General features: G+C 45.5%; 1 protein-coding gene across 1 annotated transcript in view; it reads right to left on the bottom strand.

Annotated features, from left to right (window-relative positions):
- LOC123162169 (polyubiquitin-like) overlaps positions 1-18,664 on the bottom strand; it is a 42,000-nt gene that overhangs the window by 20,783 nt on the left and 2,553 nt on the right. The window contains exon 2 of the mRNA XM_044579960.1: positions 6,938-6,961. Within this exon, the coding sequence (XP_044435895.1) occupies positions 6,938-6,961 (24 nt within the window). The remainder of the gene's footprint in view (positions 1-6,937; positions 6,962-18,664) is intronic.

The raw sequence follows: 18,664 nt of genomic DNA, 5'->3' as shown, positions 1-18,664 counted from the left end.
CGACACCCCGACCCCGAGACCCCGACCCCGACCCCGACACGACACCCTGACCCCCGACACCTCCCGAAAAGGTGTTCTTTGGCCTTCCAGAGGCCGACGGGGTCATATATTTGTGAATTATTAGTTAGGTCATATATTTTTCGATTTTGTTATGAAAAACATCATATATAATTGTGTTGATCGGGTAGTTTTAAATGTGCAGTTGTTTATGTTGTACTTGATGATGATACAAAGTGATATACATATTATTATTCATGTCGGTACTTTTTTTCATGTTGTACTAATTTCATTTATTCTTTGTCATGGCAGGTGTTGAAAGATGATGGGCGCTGGTCGGGAGCGCACCGAGGCCCCTTCTTCGTCGGCGCGTAGTGTGAGGTCTTCCATTCCACACGCACCTCTCCGCCGAGCGTTGCTGGACAGTATGGCGACACCGCCGGCCCTTCTTCGTCGACCGCGGTGCCCAGCAGGGGACGAGGTAAGAAGAAGGGCCGAGGTGGAGCACGTGGTCGCGGGAGAGGAGGTAGGGTGACTCTTACGGCGCCTTCCTCGCCGCCGCCCCTAGCTGTTTCACCCGAGCACGTGACTACTAGGGTGGACTCGTCTGAGGAGGAGGCTACACGGACTCCGGTCCACGAGCCTCCGGTCCACGGGTCTTCGACCCACGAGCCTCGGGTCGACGGGCCTTCGGCCCACGAGACCCCGGAGGAGCACACGTCTGGATGGGGTACTTGGTCGGGTCAGCCTGAGGATGGCGGGGAGCCGAGTGGCCGTGCTGATGATGGCGGGGAGCCGAGTGGCCATGCTGATGATGGCGGGGAGCCGACTGATTTTGAGGAGGAGGGGGAGGAGGGGGCAACGTCTACCAGCGTGGTGCTACACAGCTCCTGTCCGTGCCGGCGACCCGCAAGCAGAGGTGGTTGATTTTCCCTGATGGGGAGAGGTAAGTGCATTTAATCTTTTTGTACCTTTTGCATTCATGTTTCTTGAAATAACTAATGCGTTGGCCTTGTCATGCTGCAGGGGTTGGGACCACCATGAAAGTGTCCGCCGGCCCAACTCCATCCTTGGAGTTCTGATTCGGCAAAACTTTCCGGGGTTCGTCACGTTGCCTGGTGAGGGTCGGCTTCCAGAGGTTGGATTGAGTTGGGAGCACTACTTGGCTGCCCCGGCCCCACCGGGTGAGATTATCGACGGTGTCTTGTGCAAGACGAGGGCAGACATGGTGATCAGAAAGTCCTGGGTCATTTCTCCTTTACACAATTAAAAATCTTCAACTAGCTAGTTATTAATTGTACTAATCAATATTGTCTCATTTGATTGCAGACATTCTACAGGTGTGAGGAGGGATACGAGGAGGAGGCGGCAGATGTTATCCAGAAGGAGTGCAAGCGCCTACTTCAGAAGTTACGACATGAGGCTCGGGTGCAGTCTATTCGAGACTACTACGCCGACCGTGGTATCAAGAAGTTCAAGCGGGATTGCCGCGATAAGTTCTTGAGTAAGGAGCAGTACATGAAGGTAATTCTTAAGGCCTTGTACTTAATTCCTTCATTTAGTAATTCATAGCCGTAGCGCTGAAGTTTCTATTTGCTAACTTAGGCCCCTTAGAGATGGTGTGCGGATCGGATGGATTGTTGGGAGGTGTTGGTCGATGGGTGGTGCTCAAAAGAATGGCGGGCCACCCACAACGAGGCCAAGGACAAACATGCCCAAATGGAAGGTGTGCCACACCACCAAGGCAGCTCCAACTTATTTCAGTACGGGCAGAACTGGGTATGTGGTTTGCTTCATGATTCATGCAATTCATTCATCATGCTAGCTTTAGCCCTTTAATTACTAATTTACTTTGTTTCTCTCTTTCAGGCACGCTACAATAAGGCGGATAAGGTGCCAGAGGTGTACGACCTGTATGCCATGGCCCACACTGGCTCTTACAAGAAAGTCAAGGCATTCTCTACGTATGACCTCGATGGTCCAAAGAATTTCACCAACATCTCCGCCCACGACAAGCTCGTGCAATATAGAGATCAGGGTAAGGTGAGGAAAGGGGAGGACTTTAACCCGAGCCAGGGTCCCATTGATACAGAGTTGCTGATGATATCTGGTGGCGGGAGGTCCCATGGATCCATAGCCATGGGAGATGGACTTATCCGTTGTCCTAGCACTCTCCCGTAGATCAAGGCGCATCAGTCGAGCTCCGCTCCTGAGATAAGGCCTCGTGAATGGCCAGTCCAACTCGCCATCAAGGTTAGTTATACGTACTCAGCTATCTTTCTCCATTACATTGTGTGCGCTTCCATCAATGATTACAAATGGTCATGTGAGTGGTTTTGTAGGCTGCTATACAGAGTGAGAGAGATAGAACGGAGAAACTTCTGGCGGAGGCGGTGGAGAGGCAGCGGGAGTTGGAGGAGAGGACGACAAAGATGTTGGAGGAGGAGAGGGCACAGAATGACATGCAGGCAAGGGCCATGTATGAGCTCCTTGTGGTAAGTTTCTTCTGCAGATTACTTGCTAGTCTTAACATTTGAGTCTCATTACTAACTAGTATGACTCTGTTGTGAAAACCAAATGTGCAGTCTGTGTGCGAGAAGTCCGGTCAGACCGCTCCGCCGATGCCAGTGATTTCTCCTGGGAGCACGGTGAGTTTAATTTGAATGGACATTACTTGCTAGTCTTAAAATTTGAGTGTCATAATGCTAACGAGACATTGGAAATGATCTTTGGTGCAGCTTAACTCCAGAAACGCATCGCACGATTCTTCTCCAGCTACCGGCACGAGCCAGCCCGCTCCTCCACCTCCCTGATCACGGTAAGTTTCTCTAGACTTAGACTTAGCTTTATTTCCTCCAATATGCTTACCATAATGACCTAGAGTTAGCTTCTTTTCCTTCAAAATGACTTAATAAGCTTACATATGTCAAAAATTGCATAATTAACTTAGTTAGCTCATAAATGATCCATTTTACCTAAGTTAGATCTAATATGACTCATTTTACCTTAGTTAGCTTACAAGTGATCCAATTTATCCAAGTTAGCTCTAAAATGACCCATTTTAGTAGATTAGCTCGTAAATGATCCATTTTACCTACGTTAGCTTTAAAATGACCCATTTCACCTAGGTTAGTCCAAAATGACTCATTTCACCTAGGTTAGCTCCAAAATGACCCATTTCACGTAGGTTAGCTCCAAAATGACCCATTTCACCTAGATTTGCTCCTAAACGATCAATTTCACCTAAGTTAGCTAAAAACGATCCATTTCACCTAAATTAGCTCTTAAATGATCCATTTCACCTAAGTTAGGTCATAAACGACCCATTTCAACTAAGTTAGCTCATAAAAACTCATAAATGATGCATTTCACCTAAGTTAGCTCAAAAACGATCCATTTCACCTAAGTTAGCTCATAAACGATCCATTTCACCTAAGTTAGCTCATAAACGACCCATTTCAACTAAGTTAGCTCATAAATGATCCATTTCAACTAAGTTAGCTCATAAACAACCCATTTCAACTTTTGTTAGCTCATATATGATCCATTTCACCTAACTTAGCTCATAAATGACATATACTTCTTGTTCTAGTCTTCTTCTTGTTCTAGTCACCTATTTCTAACTTTCTTATTTACCATTTTGCAGATTTCATTCACTTCATGGAAGCTAGCTTGCTATGATGGAGTGCTTGCTTTTCCTTTGATAAAACTTTGCATTGTATCTAGCTTGCTATGATAGAACTTGCTATCTTGACGAAACTTTGCATTGTAATATGTATATGGATGGAACTTGCTTATGTATGAACAATGTGTATGGATGGAACTTGCTTATGTATGAACAATGTGTATGGATGAAACTGATGTGATATGTGATATGAAACTTATGTGCTGGATATGTGATATGGAAATATATCTATATATGTCATATATATATTTGCTGTGAAAATTGTTGGATTAAAAAAACAGAAAAAAGAGACAATATGCAGGCCCTTTGCTGTCTGCCACCGACAACAAAGGGCTCTTTGCCATCAGCAGCGGACGGCAAAGAGGCCACATGGTAGGCAACTGTGCTTCCTGGGAGGCTGACCAATTTGGTCAGTTTGCCATCAGCAGCACACGGCAAAGGCTTTGCCGTCCGCAGCAGACGACAAAGGCCTGCCGTTAACCACCTAACGGAGTAACAACGAATTTACTGCCGTCCGTCTTCTTTGTCGTCCGCTGCTGATGGCAAAGGCCCCTTTGCCGTCAGGTGCCCGAAGCAGACGGCAACGCAGCTCTTTGCCGTCCCCTACTTTGCCGTCACCTTTTGCCGTCCGCGGCTGACGGAAAAGGTCTTTGCCGTCCGCCATCCATGCCTTTGCCGTCTGCCGTGGCTGATGGCAAAGTAGCAGATTCCTGTAGTGCCGCAGGTTCAACGAGCCACTTGTGCGACTCGATAGAAGGTGGTGTAGGTACTCCGGCATTACCACGCAGCCACCGCTGCGAAGCACCCGGTGGCAAGTCACCCCACAACTCGGGGTCAACCTCCCCTCCACCTTCCTCGCCCTCCTCCTCACCCTCCTCCTCGGCCTCCTCCTCCTCGGTGTCCTCCTCCTTGGCATCCTCCTCCTCACCCTCCTCCTCCTCGACATCAGGAACATACTCCTCCTCAGACTCAGAAGCTGCATCAGCATAGGAGGGCATCGAAGAAGACCCTCCTATTTCGGACACGGCCTGGAGTTTTTTGGCCCGGTTGCCTCTCCCCCCACCTCCTCGTCCTCTAGGGGCTCTCCCTGTTGGGGAACGTAGTAATTTCAAAAAAATTCCTACGTACACGCAAGATCATGGTGATGACATAGCAACAAGAGGGGAGAGTGTTGTCCACGTACCCTCGTAGACCGTAAGCGGAAGCATTATGACAACGCGGTTGATGTAGTCGTACGTCTTCACGATCCGACCGATCCAAGCACCGAATGTACGGCACCTCCGAGTTCAGCACACGTTCAGCTAGATGACGATCCCCGGGCTCCGATCCAGCAAAGCTTCGGGGATGAGTTCCATCAGCACGACTGCGTGGTGACGATGATGATGTTCTACCGGCACAGGGCTTCGCCTAAACTCTGCGACGATATGACCGAGGTGGAATATGGTGGAGGGGGGCACCGCACACGGCTAAGGAATGATCCGTAGATCAACTTGTGTGTCCTGGGGTGCCCCCCTGCCCCCGTATATAAAGGAGGGAGGGGGGAGGCCGGCCGGCCCTTGTGGGCGCGCCAAGGAGGAGGAGTCCTCCTTCTAGTAGGAGTAGGACTCCCCCTTTCCTACTCCTACTAGGAGGGGGAAGGAAGGGGAAGAGGGGGCAAGGAAAGAGGGGGGCGCCGCCCCACCCCCTCCTAGTCCAATTTGGACCAGAGGGAGAGGGGGCGTGTGGCCCACCCTGGCCGCCCCTCTCTCTTTCCACCAAGGCCCATGTGGCCCATTATCTCTCCCCGGGGGATTCCTGTAAGCCTCCGGCACTCCGGTTTTCTCCGACAACGTCCGGAACACTTCCGGTGTCCGAATATAGTCGTCCAATATATCAATCTTTATGTCTCGACCATTTCGAGACTCCTCGTCCTGTCCGTGATCACATCCGGGACTCCGAACAAACTTCAGTACATCAAAACTTATAAACTCATAATAAAACTGTCATCATAACGTTAAGCGTGCGGACCCTACGGGTTTGAGAACTATGTAGACATGACCTAGAACTATTCTCGGTCAATAACCAATAGCGGAACCTGGATGACCATTTTGGTTCCTACATATTCTACGAAGATCTTTATCGGTCAAACCGCATAACAACATACGTTGTTCCCTTTGTCATCGGTATGTTACTTGCCCGAGATTTAATCGTCGGTATCCAATACCTAGTTCAATCTCGTTACTCGCAAGTCTCTTTACTCGTTATGTAATGCATCATCCCGTAACAAACTCATTGGTCACATTGCTTGCAAGGCTTATAGTGATGTGCATTACCGAGAGGGCCCAGAGATACCTCTCCGACAATCGGAGTGACAAAACCTAATCTCGAAATACGCCAACTCAACATGTACCTTCGGAGACACCTGTAGTACTCCTTTATAATCACCCAGTTACGTTGTGACGTTTGGTAGTACCCAAAGTGTTCCTTCGGTAAACGGGAGTTGCATAATCTCATAGTTACAGGAACATGTATAAGTCATGAAGAAAGCAATAGCAATATACTAAACGATCAAGTGCTAGGCTAACGGAATGGGTCATGTTAATAACATCATTCTCCTAATGATGTGATCCCATTAATCAAATGACAACACATGTCTATGGTTAGGAAACATAACCATCTTTGATTAATGAGCTAGTCAAGTAGAGGCATACTAGTGACTATATGTTTGTCTATGTATTCACACATGTATCATGTTTCCGGTTAATACAATTCTAGCATGAATAATAAACATTTATCATGATATGAGGAAATAAATAATAACTTTATTATTGCCTCTAGGGCATATTTCCTTCAGTCTCCCACTTGCACTAGAGTCAATAATCTAGATTACATAGTAATGATTCTAACACCCATGGAGTCTTGGTGCTGATCATGTTTTGCTCGTGAGAGAGGCTTAGTCAATGGGTCTGCAACATTTAGATCCGTATGTATCTTGCAAATTTCTATGTCTCCCACTTGGACTTGGTCCCGGATGGAATTGAAGCGTCTCTTGATGTGCTTGGTCCTCTTATGAAATCTGGATTCCTTTGCCAAAGCAATTGCACCAGTATTTTCACAGAAGATCTTCATTGGTCCCGATGCACTAGGTATGACACCTAGATCGGTAATGAACTCCTTCATCCAGACTCCTTCATTTGCTGCTTCCGAAGCAGCTATGTACTCAGCTTCACATGTAGATCCCGCCACGATGCTTTGTTTAGAACTGCACCAACTTACAGCTCCACCGTTTAATAAAAACACGTATCCGGTTTGCGATTTAGAATCGTCCGGATCAGTGTCAAAGCTTGCATCAACGTAACCATTTACGACTAGCTCTTGGTCACCTCCATATACGAGAAACATATCCTTAGTCCTTTTCAGGTATTTCAGGATGTTCTTGACCGCTGTCCAGTGATCCACTCCTGGATTACTTTGGTACCTCCCTGCCAAACTTATTGCTAAGCATACGTCAGGTCTGGTACACAGCATTGCATACATGATAGAGCCTATGGCTGAAGCATAGGGAACATCTTTCATTTTCCCTCTATCTTTTGCTGTGGTCGGGCATTGAGTTTGACTCAACTTCACACCTTGAAGCACGGGCAAGAACCCTTTCTTTGCCTGATCCATTTTGAACTTTTTCAAAATTTTATCAAGGTATGTGCTTTGTGATAGTCCTATTAAGAGTCTTGATCTATCTCTATAGATCTTGATGCCCAATATGTAAGCAGCTTCACCTAGATCTTTCATTGAAAAACTTTTATTCAAGTATCCCTTTATGCTATCCAGAAATTCTATATCATTTCCAATTAATAATATGTCATCTACATATAATATCAGAAATGCTACAGAGCTCCCACTCACTTTCTTGTAAATACAGGCTTCTCCAAAAGTCTGTATAAAACCATATGCTTTGATCACACTATCAAAGCGTTTATTCCAACTCCGATATGCTTGCACCAGTCCATAAATGGATCGCTGGAGCTTGCATACTTTGTTAGCACCTTTTGGATCAACAAAACCTTCTGGCTGCATCATATACAACTCTTCTTCCATAAATCCATTCAAGAATGCAGTTTTGACATCCATTTGCCAGATTTCATAATCATGAAATGCAGCAATGGCTTACATGATTCGGACAGACTTAAGCATCACTACGGGTGAGAAAGTCTCATCGTAGTCAACCCCTTGAACTTGTCGAAAACCTTTTGCGACAAGTCGAGCTTTATAGACAGTTACATTACCATCAGCGTCAGTCTTCTTCTTAAAGATCCATTTGTCCTCAATGGCCTACCGATCATCGGGCAAGTCAACCAAAGTCCATACTTTGTTCTCATACATGGATCCCATCTCAGATTTCATGGCCTCTAGCCATTTTGCGGAATCTGGGCTCATCATCGCTTCCTCATAGTTCGTAGGTTCGTCATGGTCAAGTAACATGATTTCCAGAATAGGATTACCGTACCACTCTGGTGCGGATCTTACTCTGGTAGACCTTCGAAGTTCAGTAGAAACTTGATTTGAAGTTTCATGATCAATATCATTAGCTTCCTCACTAATTGGTGTAGGTGTCACAGGAACCGATTCATGTGATGAACTACTTTCCAATAAGGGAGCAGGTACAGTTACCTCATCAAGTTCTACTTTCCTCCCACTCACTTCTTTCGAGAGAAACTCCTTCTCTAGAAAGGATCCATTCTTAGCAACGAATGTCTTGCCCTCGGATCTGTGATAGAAGGTATACCCAACTGTTTCTTTTGGGTATCCTATGAAGACACATTTCTCTGATTTAGGTTCGAGCTTATCTGGTTGAAGTTTTTCACATAAGCATCGCAGCCCCAAACTTTAAGAAATGACAACTTTGGTTTCTTGCCAAACCACAGTTCATAAGGCGTCGTCTCAACAGATTTTGATGGTGCCCTATTTAACGTGAATGCGGCCGTCTCTAAAGCATAACCCCAGAACGATAGCGGTAAATCAGTAAGAGACATCATAGATCGCACCATATCTAGTAAAGTACGATTACGATGTTTGGACACACCATTTCGTTGTGGTGTTCCGGGTGGCGTGAGCTGCGGAACTATTCCGCATTGTTTCAAATGTAAACCAAACTCGTAACTCAAATATTCTCCTCCACAATCAGATCATAGGAATTTTATTTTCTTGTTACGATGATTTTCCACTTCACTCTGAAATTCTTTGAACTTTTCAAATGTTTCAGACTTGTGTTTCATTAAGTAGATATACCCATATCTGCTTAAATCATCTGTGAAGGTGAGAAAATAACGATATCCGCCATGAGCTTCAACATTCATCGGACCGCATACATCTGTATGTATGATTTCCGACAAATCTGTTGCTCTCTCCATAGTATCGGAGAACAATGTTTTAGTCATCTTGCCCATGAGGCACGGTTCGCAAGTACCAAGTGATTCATAATCAAGTGATTCCAAAATTCCATCAGTATGGAGTTTCTTCATGCGCTTTACACCGATATGACCTAAACGGCAGTGCCACAAATAAGTTGCACTATCATTTTTAACTCTGCATATTTTGGCTTCGACATTATGAATATGTATATCACTACTATCGAGATTCAACAAAAATAGACCACTCTTCAAGGGTGCATGACCATAAAAGATATTACTCATATAAATAGAACAACCATTATTCTCTGATTTAAATGAATAACCGTCTCGCATCAAACAAGATCCAGATATAATGTTCATGCTCAACGCTGGCACCAAATAACAATTATTCAGGTCTAAAACTAATCCCGAAGGTAGATGTAGAGGTAGCATGCCGACCGCGATCACATCGACTTTGGAACCGTTTCCCACGCGCATCGTCACCTCATCCTTTGCCAGTGCTCGCTTATTCCGTAGTCCCTGTTTCGAGTTGCAAATGTTAGCAACAGAACCAGTATCAAATACCCAGGTGCTACTGCGAGCTCTAGTAAGGTACACATCAATAACATGTATATCACATATACCTTTGTTCACCTTGCGATCCTTCTTATCCGCCAAATACTTGGTGCAGTTCTGCTTCCAGTGTCCAGTCTGCTTGAAGTAGAAGCACTCAGTCTTAGGCTTAGGTCCAGACTTGGGTTTCTTCTCTTGAGCAGCAACTTGCTTGCTGTTCTTCTTGAAGTTCCCCTTCTTCTTCCCTTTGCCCTTTTTCTTGAAACTAGTGGTCTTGTTAACCATCAACACTTGACGCTCCTTCTTTATTTCTACTTCCGCAGCTTTTAGCATTGCGAAGAGCTCGGGAATTGTCTTGTTCATCCCTTGCATATTATAGTTCATCACGAAGCTCTTGTAGCTTGGTGGCAGTGATTGGAGAATTCTATCAATGACACTATCATCAGGAAGATTAACTCCCAGTTGAATCAAGTGATTATTATACCCAGACATTTTGAGTATGTGTTCACTGACAGAACTATTCTCCTCCATCTTGCAGCTATAGAACTTATTGGAGACTTCATATCTCTCAATCTGGGCATTTGCTTGAAATATTAACTTCAACTCCTGGAACATCTCATATGCTCCATGACGTTCAAAACGTCGTTGAAGACCCGGTTCTAAGCTGTAAAGCATGGCACACTGAACTATCGAGTAGTCAGCAGCTTTGCTCTGCTAGACGTTCTTAACATCGTCAGTTGCATCAGCAGCAGGCCTGGCACCCAGCGGTGCTTCCAGGACATAATTCTTCTGTGCAGCAATGAGGATAATTCTCAAGTTACGGACCCAGTCCGTGTAATTGCTACCATCATCTTTCAACTTTGCTTTCTCAAGGAACGCATTAAAATTCAACGGAACAACAACACGAGCCATCTATCTACAACAAACCTAGATAAGCAAAATACTATCAGGTACTAAGTTCATGATAAATTTAAGTTCAATTAATCATATTACTTAAGAACTCCCACTTAGACAGACATCTCTCTTGTCATCTAAGTGATCACGTGATCCAAATCAACTAAACCATAACCGATCATCACGTGAGATGGAGTAGTTTTCAATGGTGAACATCACTATGTTGATCATATCTACTATATGATTCACGCTCGACCTTTCGGTCTCCGTGTTCCGGGGCCATATCTGCATATGCTAGGCTTGTCAAGTTTAACCTGAGTATTCTGTGTGTGCAAAAATGGCTTGCACCTGTTGTAGATGGACGTAGAGCTTATCACACCCGATCATCACGTGGTGTCTGGGTACGATGAACTTTGGCAACGGTGCATACTCAGGGAGAACACTTCTTGATAATTTTAGTGAGAGATCATCTTAAAATGCTACCGTCAATCAAAGCAAGATAAGATGCATAAAGGATAAACATCACATGCAATCAATATAAGTGATATGATATGGCCATCATCATCTTGTGCTTGTGATCTCCATCTCTGAAGCACCGTCGTGATCACCATCGTCACCGGTGCGACACCTTGATCTTCATCGTAGCATCGTTGTCGTTTACGCCGTCTATTGCTTCTACGACTATCGCTACCGCTTAGTGATAAAGTAAAGCAATTACAGGGCGTTTGCATTTCATACAATAAAGCCACAACCATATGGCTCCTGCCAGTTGCCGATAACTTCGGTTACAAAACATGATCATCTCATACAATAAAATATAGTATCACGTCTTGACCATATCACATCACAACATGCCCTGCAAAAACAAGTTAGACGTCCTCTACTTTGTTGTTGCAAGTTTTACGTGGCCGCTACGGGCTTAGCAAGAACCGTTCTTACCTACGCATCAAAACCACAACGATAGTTCGTCAAGTTAGTGCTGTTTTAACCTTCGCAAGGACCGGGCGTAGCCACACTCGATTCAGCTAAAGTGAGAGAGACAGACACCCGCCAGTCACCTTTAAGCACGAGTGCTCGTAACGGTGAAACCAGTCTCGCGTAAGCGTACGCGTAATGTCGGTCCGGGCCGCTTCATCTCACAATACCGCCGAACCAAAGTATGACATGCTGGTAAGCAGTATGACTTGTATCACCCACAACTCACTTGTGTTCTACTCGTGCATATGACATCTACGCATAAAACCAGGCTCGGATGCCACTGTTGGGGAACATAGTAATTTCAAAAAAATTCCTACATACACGCAAGATCATGGTGATGACATAGCAACAAGAGGGGAGAGTGTTGTCCATGTACCCTCGTAGACCGTAAGCGGAAGCATTATGACAACGCGGTTGATGTAGTCGTACGTCTTCACGATCCGACCGATCCAAGCACTGAACGTACGGCACCTCCGAGTTCAGCACACGTTCAGCTCGATGACGATCCCCGGGCTCCGATCCAGCAAAGCTTCGGGGATGAGTTCCATCAGCACGACGGCGTGGTGACGATGATGATGTTCTACCGGCGCAGGGCTTCGCCTAAACTCCGCGACGATATGACCGAGGTGGAATATGGTGGAGGGGGGCACCGCACACAGCTAAGGAACGATCCGTAGATCAACTTGTGTGTCCTGGGGTGCCCCCCTGCCCCCGTATATAAAGGAGGGAGGGGGGAGGCCGGCCGGCCCTTGTGGGCGCGCCAAGGAGGAGGAGTCCTCCTAGTAGGAGTAGGACTCCCCCTTTCCTACTCCTACTAGGAGGGGGGAGGAAGGGGAAGAGGGGGGAAGGAAAGAGGGGGGCGCCGTCCCCCCTCCTAGTCCAATTCGGACCAGAGGGAGAGGGGGCGCGCGGCCCACCATGGCCGCCCCTCTCTCTTTCCACCAAGGCCCATGTGGCCCATTATTTCTCCCCGGGGGGTTCCGGTAACCCTTCGGCACTCCGGTTTTCTCCGACAACGTCCGGAACACTTCCGGTGTCCGAATATAGTCGTCCAATATATCAATCTTTAGGTCTCGACCATTTCGATACTCCTCGTCATGTCCGTGATCACATCCGGGACTCCGAACAAACTTCGGTACATCAAAACTTATAAACTCATAATAAAACTTGATTGTAACGTTAAGCGTGCGGACCCTACGGGTTCGAGAACTATGTAGACATGACCTAGAACTATTCTCGGTCAAAAACCAATAGCGGAACCTGGATGCCCATATTGTTTCCTACATATTCTATGAAGATCTTTATCGGTCAAACCGCATAACAACATACGTTGTTCCCTTTGTCATCGGTATGTTACTTGCCCGAGATTTGATCATCAGTATCCAATACCTAGTTCAATCTCGTTACCGACAAGTCTCTTTACTCGTTACGTAATGCATCATCCCATAACCAACTCATTGGTCACATTGCTTGCAAGGCTTATAGTGATGTGCATTACCGAGAGGGCCCAGAGATACCTCTCCGACAATCGGAGTGACAAAACCTAATCTCAAAATACGCCAACTCAACATGTACCTTCGGAGACACCTGTAGTACTCCTTTATAATCACCCAGTTACGTTGTGACGTTTGGTAGTACCCAAAGTGTTCTTCCGGTAAACGGGAGTTGCATAATCTCATAGTTACAGGAACATGTATAAGTCATGAAGAAAGCAATAGCAATATACTAAACGATCAAGTGCTAGGCTAACAGAATGGGTCATGTCAATCACATCATTCTCCTAATGATGTGATCCCATTAATCAAATGACAACACATGTCTATGGTTAGGAAACATAACCATCTTTGATTAATTAATGAGCTAGTCAAGTAGAGGCATACTAGTGACTATATGTTTGTCTATGTATTCACACATGTATCATGTTTCCGGTTAATACAATTCTAGCATGAATAATAAACATTTATCATGATATGAGGAAATAAATAATAACTTTTGTTATTGCCTCTAGGGCATATTTCCTTCACTCCCCCCACCCCCTCCTCCTCTAGGGTCTCCTCCCCCAACCCCTCCACCTCCCTGTGAGGTGCCATCCTCGTGTAGTCGGGAGGGAACCTCGTGGGCTCGTCCACTCCGAGTAAGTCCTCCTTTGAGTTTACAGAGGAAACTGGCACCGCTGGACTTGCCCATGATTAGCAAACCTGCATTGAGAAGAGAATAAACAATTGTAATGATCATTAAAAGACATTAATAACAAAAGAGCACATTAAGTATACTATTGTAATGATCATTAAAAGAACATACATTTTCTAGAACCCATATGAATCATCACTATTGTAATCTATTTGTCGACCGGTCTCATCATCACTATCCCGCATATCTTCTTCGTTGTCTGACGGAGGTGGAGGCTCTTCCTCATCGTCAGCGTCAGCGTCTTGATTTAACTTTTCAAGCATAATTATGTCTCTTTGATTCACAACTGCCTCACCATCAATCCATGCGCCGTTGTCGTTTGGGTCCAGGTCAACATAACCCAAGTCATCATCCTCCTTGTTTCGGACCATGTCATCATGTTCCTCTTGAAAGAACACTCCCTCGTATGTCATGGGGTTTATGTTGTAGTAATCATCATCGTTCGGGTCTGGTAGCTTACCATGTGGCGACACCTTGAACACAACTTCCCAACCCTTTAGGTACTCTTTCTGGCATGGATAAGGCAGATAATATACTTGTGTGGCCTGGGTAGCGGTGATAAAGAGATCAACTCTGGCATAGACGGTTGATGGTTTAACTTCAACTAAACTAACAGAAGGCGTATGTGTCAGACCCTTTTTGGGGTCGAACCATCGTCATTTGAACACAGTGAGACTTAGGTGTTTACGGCCACGTTTGAATATAAGCTCGTATATTTTTCCTACCCTTCCGTAGTAATCTACTTTATTATCTCCTTCGGTGAATACTCCGGTATTTATGGTTTTGGGATCAGGCCGACTGTTCTGGTGCTCCTCTGTATGGAAGTGATACCCATTCACATCATACTTTTGGCATGTCATGACGGTAGGGTCAAAACCCATGGAAACCCATCTCAATTCTTCATCCATTGATTCGTTCGGATCATTTCCCTACAAGTTTAATTGAAATTATAGGGTGCATGAGTTTAATTGGAAGCGTGAAATGGGTAATAGGGAAGTGTGAAATATTACTTTCTCCATGAACCATGCAACGAAAATTTTCCTTCCATCAGCACCCTTTCGGAGAAGAGCAAGTGCCTCCGCTTTAGTAGGAGGCAGCATTCCCGTCCACTCTTCCTCAACGAATCGACTATAATAAGAAAAGCGGTATAAGAACTAGGCAAAGTGAACATAATGAATTGACTAAAAGAATGGTGCAAAGGTATTACCTCATCCACTCATCCTCAACTTCCTTGATGTTGTGCAAGATATAGAACGTGACATCCTCCCACTCATCTCGTAGCATGACATAAGATGTCGAGCATCCAGCCCTGCCACCTTGCCCGATGAATAGAGGCAACTTGGGTTTATACTTGGGTTCTTCTGTATTGTATCGAGAAACCTTATTGTGCAACGTGGGAACATGGTCCGGATAGTAGGCTGTCCTGAGGTCTGCCACGTCCTCTAGGATAACTGCCTCAGCTATGGAAGCTTCAATCTTAGCTTTGTTTCCACATTTCTGTCTCAAATGCTTGTTCTGTATCTCAGGGCTGTACTACCAACGATACTGCACAGGCCCCCCAACAATACCTCGTTCGCAAGGTGCAAAATGAGATGTGTCATCGGAGTAAATAAGCCTGGCGGAAAGATCTTCTCTAGCTTGCATATCAACTCCGGCGCCTTCTTATGCATTTCTTTTATCTTCTCAGGACATACTTCTTTAGCACAAAGTGTTCGGAAGAAATGGCTTAACTCTGCAAGCACACGCCAGACACACTCGGGAACATAGCCCCGAACCATCACCGGCATAATCCGCTCAATCCATACATGATAGTCATGACTCTTGAGCCCGCTCACTCTGCCCGTTGAAAGATTGACCCCCTTACTTATATTCGACGCATAACCATCAGTGAACTTCACGACGTGTTTCAGCCACTTGAATGCCTCCATCTTATGATCCTTTTTAAGTACGAAGTCAACATCTGGCTTGAACCAAGATTTTCGACTGCCTGTGGGAGGTTGCATGTGAAGACGTGGTCTATCACAAATATTCTGTTGATCGACTCTAGCATTAACATTATCCTTTGTCTTATCAGGAATGTTGAGGATCGTGTTAAAAAGGGACTCTGCGACATTCTTTTCTGTGTGCATCACGTCAATGTTGTATGGAAGTTTGAGGTCCTTAAAATAGGGAAGCTGTGTGAAGGGGGTAATGTGAGTCCAATTGTGCGTCTCACCATATCCTTCAAAACATTTTTTTCCCTTTACCTTTGCCTTTGCCTTTGCCTTTGCCTTTGCCTTTCCCTTCACCGGTAGGCTTAAGAGCTTTGAGCTGAGCAAGCACATCCGCACCAGAAAATGTTGGAATCTCGTTTACTTCATGGACACTTTGCCTTTTGTGAAGTTCTTCTTGTCTTCCCTATCAGGATGGTCTGGAGGGAGGAACTGTCGATGCAGGTCAAAGGCAACATACTTGCCACCCTTCTTCAGCCAAATGAAAATCAAGGCCTGCATGCACACTGGGCAAGGCATTTTTCCACTTGTACACCATCCGCAGAACAGGGCATAGCCGGGAAAGTCATGCATGCAATACTGTAGCCAAACTTTCATCAAGAAATTTTTTTGCAGATGCCGGTCGTATGTCAACCTCGGGAAGTACCAAGAATGGTGCAAATGATCCATCAAAGGCTGCATAAACACACTCAAATTCTTCCTTCGATATTCAGGCCCCGGAATTATAAGCGACAGGAACATGGCTTGCGTTGCATTATGGCGCCGAGAGGGAGATTGAGCGGAATAACAAATACGGTCCAGCAGCTGTATGGATTAGACGACATACCATATGGATTGAACCCATCACCTGTTATAGCAATTCTGACATTCCCAGCCTCGGCTGCTTCCTCCGTGTACTTTATATCGAATGACTTCCATGCTTCACCTTCTGATGTAAGTACAATTTTTTTTGGATTGTACCTTTTCCCTTCCTTGTGCCACTTCATCATTTTGGCAGACTCCTCGGTGATGAAAAGCATTTGCAGTCTTTTTATAAAATGAAGATACCGAAGAACCTTCATAGGGATTTTTAGCTGCTGCTTCTGACCATGCTTATCGACCACCTCAATATACCGAGAGGAACCGCACTTCCTACAGTAGTTGTCATCCGCATACTCATGCCTAAACAAAAGGCAATTCTTTGGACAAACATGTATTTTCTCATAGTCCATGGAGAGCGCCTTCATGATTTTCTTCGTACCGTACATGGTTTTTGGCAGTTCATGGCCCTCGGGCAGGCTGTTAGCCCATACTCCCAGAAATGCTTTGAAGCAACCTCGACTACAGCCGTACTCAGCCTTGACTGCCATCAGTTGCGAGATGGCATCCAGCACAGACAGCTTGGCACCCTCATAGAGAGGTTTCTTTGACGAGGCCAAGATTAACAGGAAGGCCTTTGCGGTTTCCTCCGGCTCCTCCGGTTCATTCGCTAAATGTGACGGAGGTGTCGGCTGTGCAGCAAAGACATCATCTAGCATGTCTCTAACCCCATCGTCCTCATAACCAGCGACGCGTTGTCGTATCACATCCTCTCTACCACGGTCCTGCTAGGCAAAGTTTATTGGCATATTAAAGTTGGGCATAAATCCATTCGTGCGAAGGTGCTTAGTCATCTCACTCTTATCTCTGCGGATACGACTCTTACATTTGGCACACGGGTATTCTGGCACAATCCTCATTGGACTACGGAATATCTCTTTCAAAAACACATCAGTTTTCTCGACCCACTCTGTTGTTACTTGATTCCGACGGAAAAACCCACTATACATCCACTGATTATCTGTCATCTCTGCTTTATTGGAAGCCACACAACAAAATTAAGGATTCATTTAAATTACCCACATCAATATTTTATTTTTTACAAGGTTGACGAGAAACGACATTTAATCCACCTACATCTCTAATAGGTAAAGATGGGTCCTAATCCCACCCGAGAGTGTGTAGATTGAGTACGGTCCATGCTCTACCCCATTCCGAGACAAAATTTCGGCACCACCTCCCCGCTGTTCTCCAAAGACATGTCTCGGCAAAATGCCAAGAGAATGTGCATCTGGAGAACAACGGGGAGACGCCGCCGAAATCCTGTCTCGGAATGGGGTAGAGCATGAACAACGTACCCAATCTACACATCCTCGGGCTGCCCGTGGAAAGCGCTGGACAATCCGAAAGAGCTACGGTGATAAATATGCAATTGAATGCATACTTATCAATGCAACCCTTTCGGACGGGAGACCTAGGTTACGCGACTTGATGTGAAAATTCAATCTAGTGACATGGAAAAAGTGGACGAGGTCATGGAACTGTTGCTCACCCTCCGATGTACAGGATGTAGTCAATCAAAGGAGGGACGATCATGGACAAACACCTCCAACGTGGATGATCACTCCACGAAGATGGAACACCACAAATCCTGTTAATTCCACCGAGTGATAAAAATTTAGGTCATCACCTCACATTAAGCATTGGCACAACATTATGAATGAACTTGAAACAACATGTCAAATTGTAAAAAAAAACTCTAAACCCGTTCCTACTCCATTCCTCTCTCCCCCATTCTTTCTCTCTTATAAAAAAACAAACGGAGCTCGTTCATACTCCATTATCTTCCCTCGCTCATCTCTTTACATGCACATATTGAAAAACTTGAGCAATATCTAAGTGTCCAAATTCACAAAATTGAGCAATATCCATCAATGCATCCATCTATCACAAACTTCACCATCAATCTGTACATGCATGCATATATCCATTCATCACATATCCATCTATGCAAAAAAAAAGTAACAAAATGCAAAAAAAAAAATAAAAATATTCTCACCTTGGCCGCGCCGGTGCAGCGGGCAGCAGGGAGGCCGGGGGCAGCCGCCGGGGAAGGGTGGATGGGGCCGGCCGGGGCGCAGCAGGGCGTGGGTGGAGGGGCGCAGCAGGGCAGGGTGGACGGGGCCGGTCGG

This window comes from Triticum aestivum, chromosome 7B (assembly GCF_018294505.1).
Source record: "Triticum aestivum cultivar Chinese Spring chromosome 7B, IWGSC CS RefSeq v2.1, whole genome shotgun sequence".
Taxonomy (NCBI): domain Eukaryota; kingdom Viridiplantae; phylum Streptophyta; class Magnoliopsida; order Poales; family Poaceae; genus Triticum; species Triticum aestivum.
The sequence above is the reverse complement of the archived record's forward strand: the minus strand, read 5'-3'. Positions and strand labels throughout refer to the sequence as shown.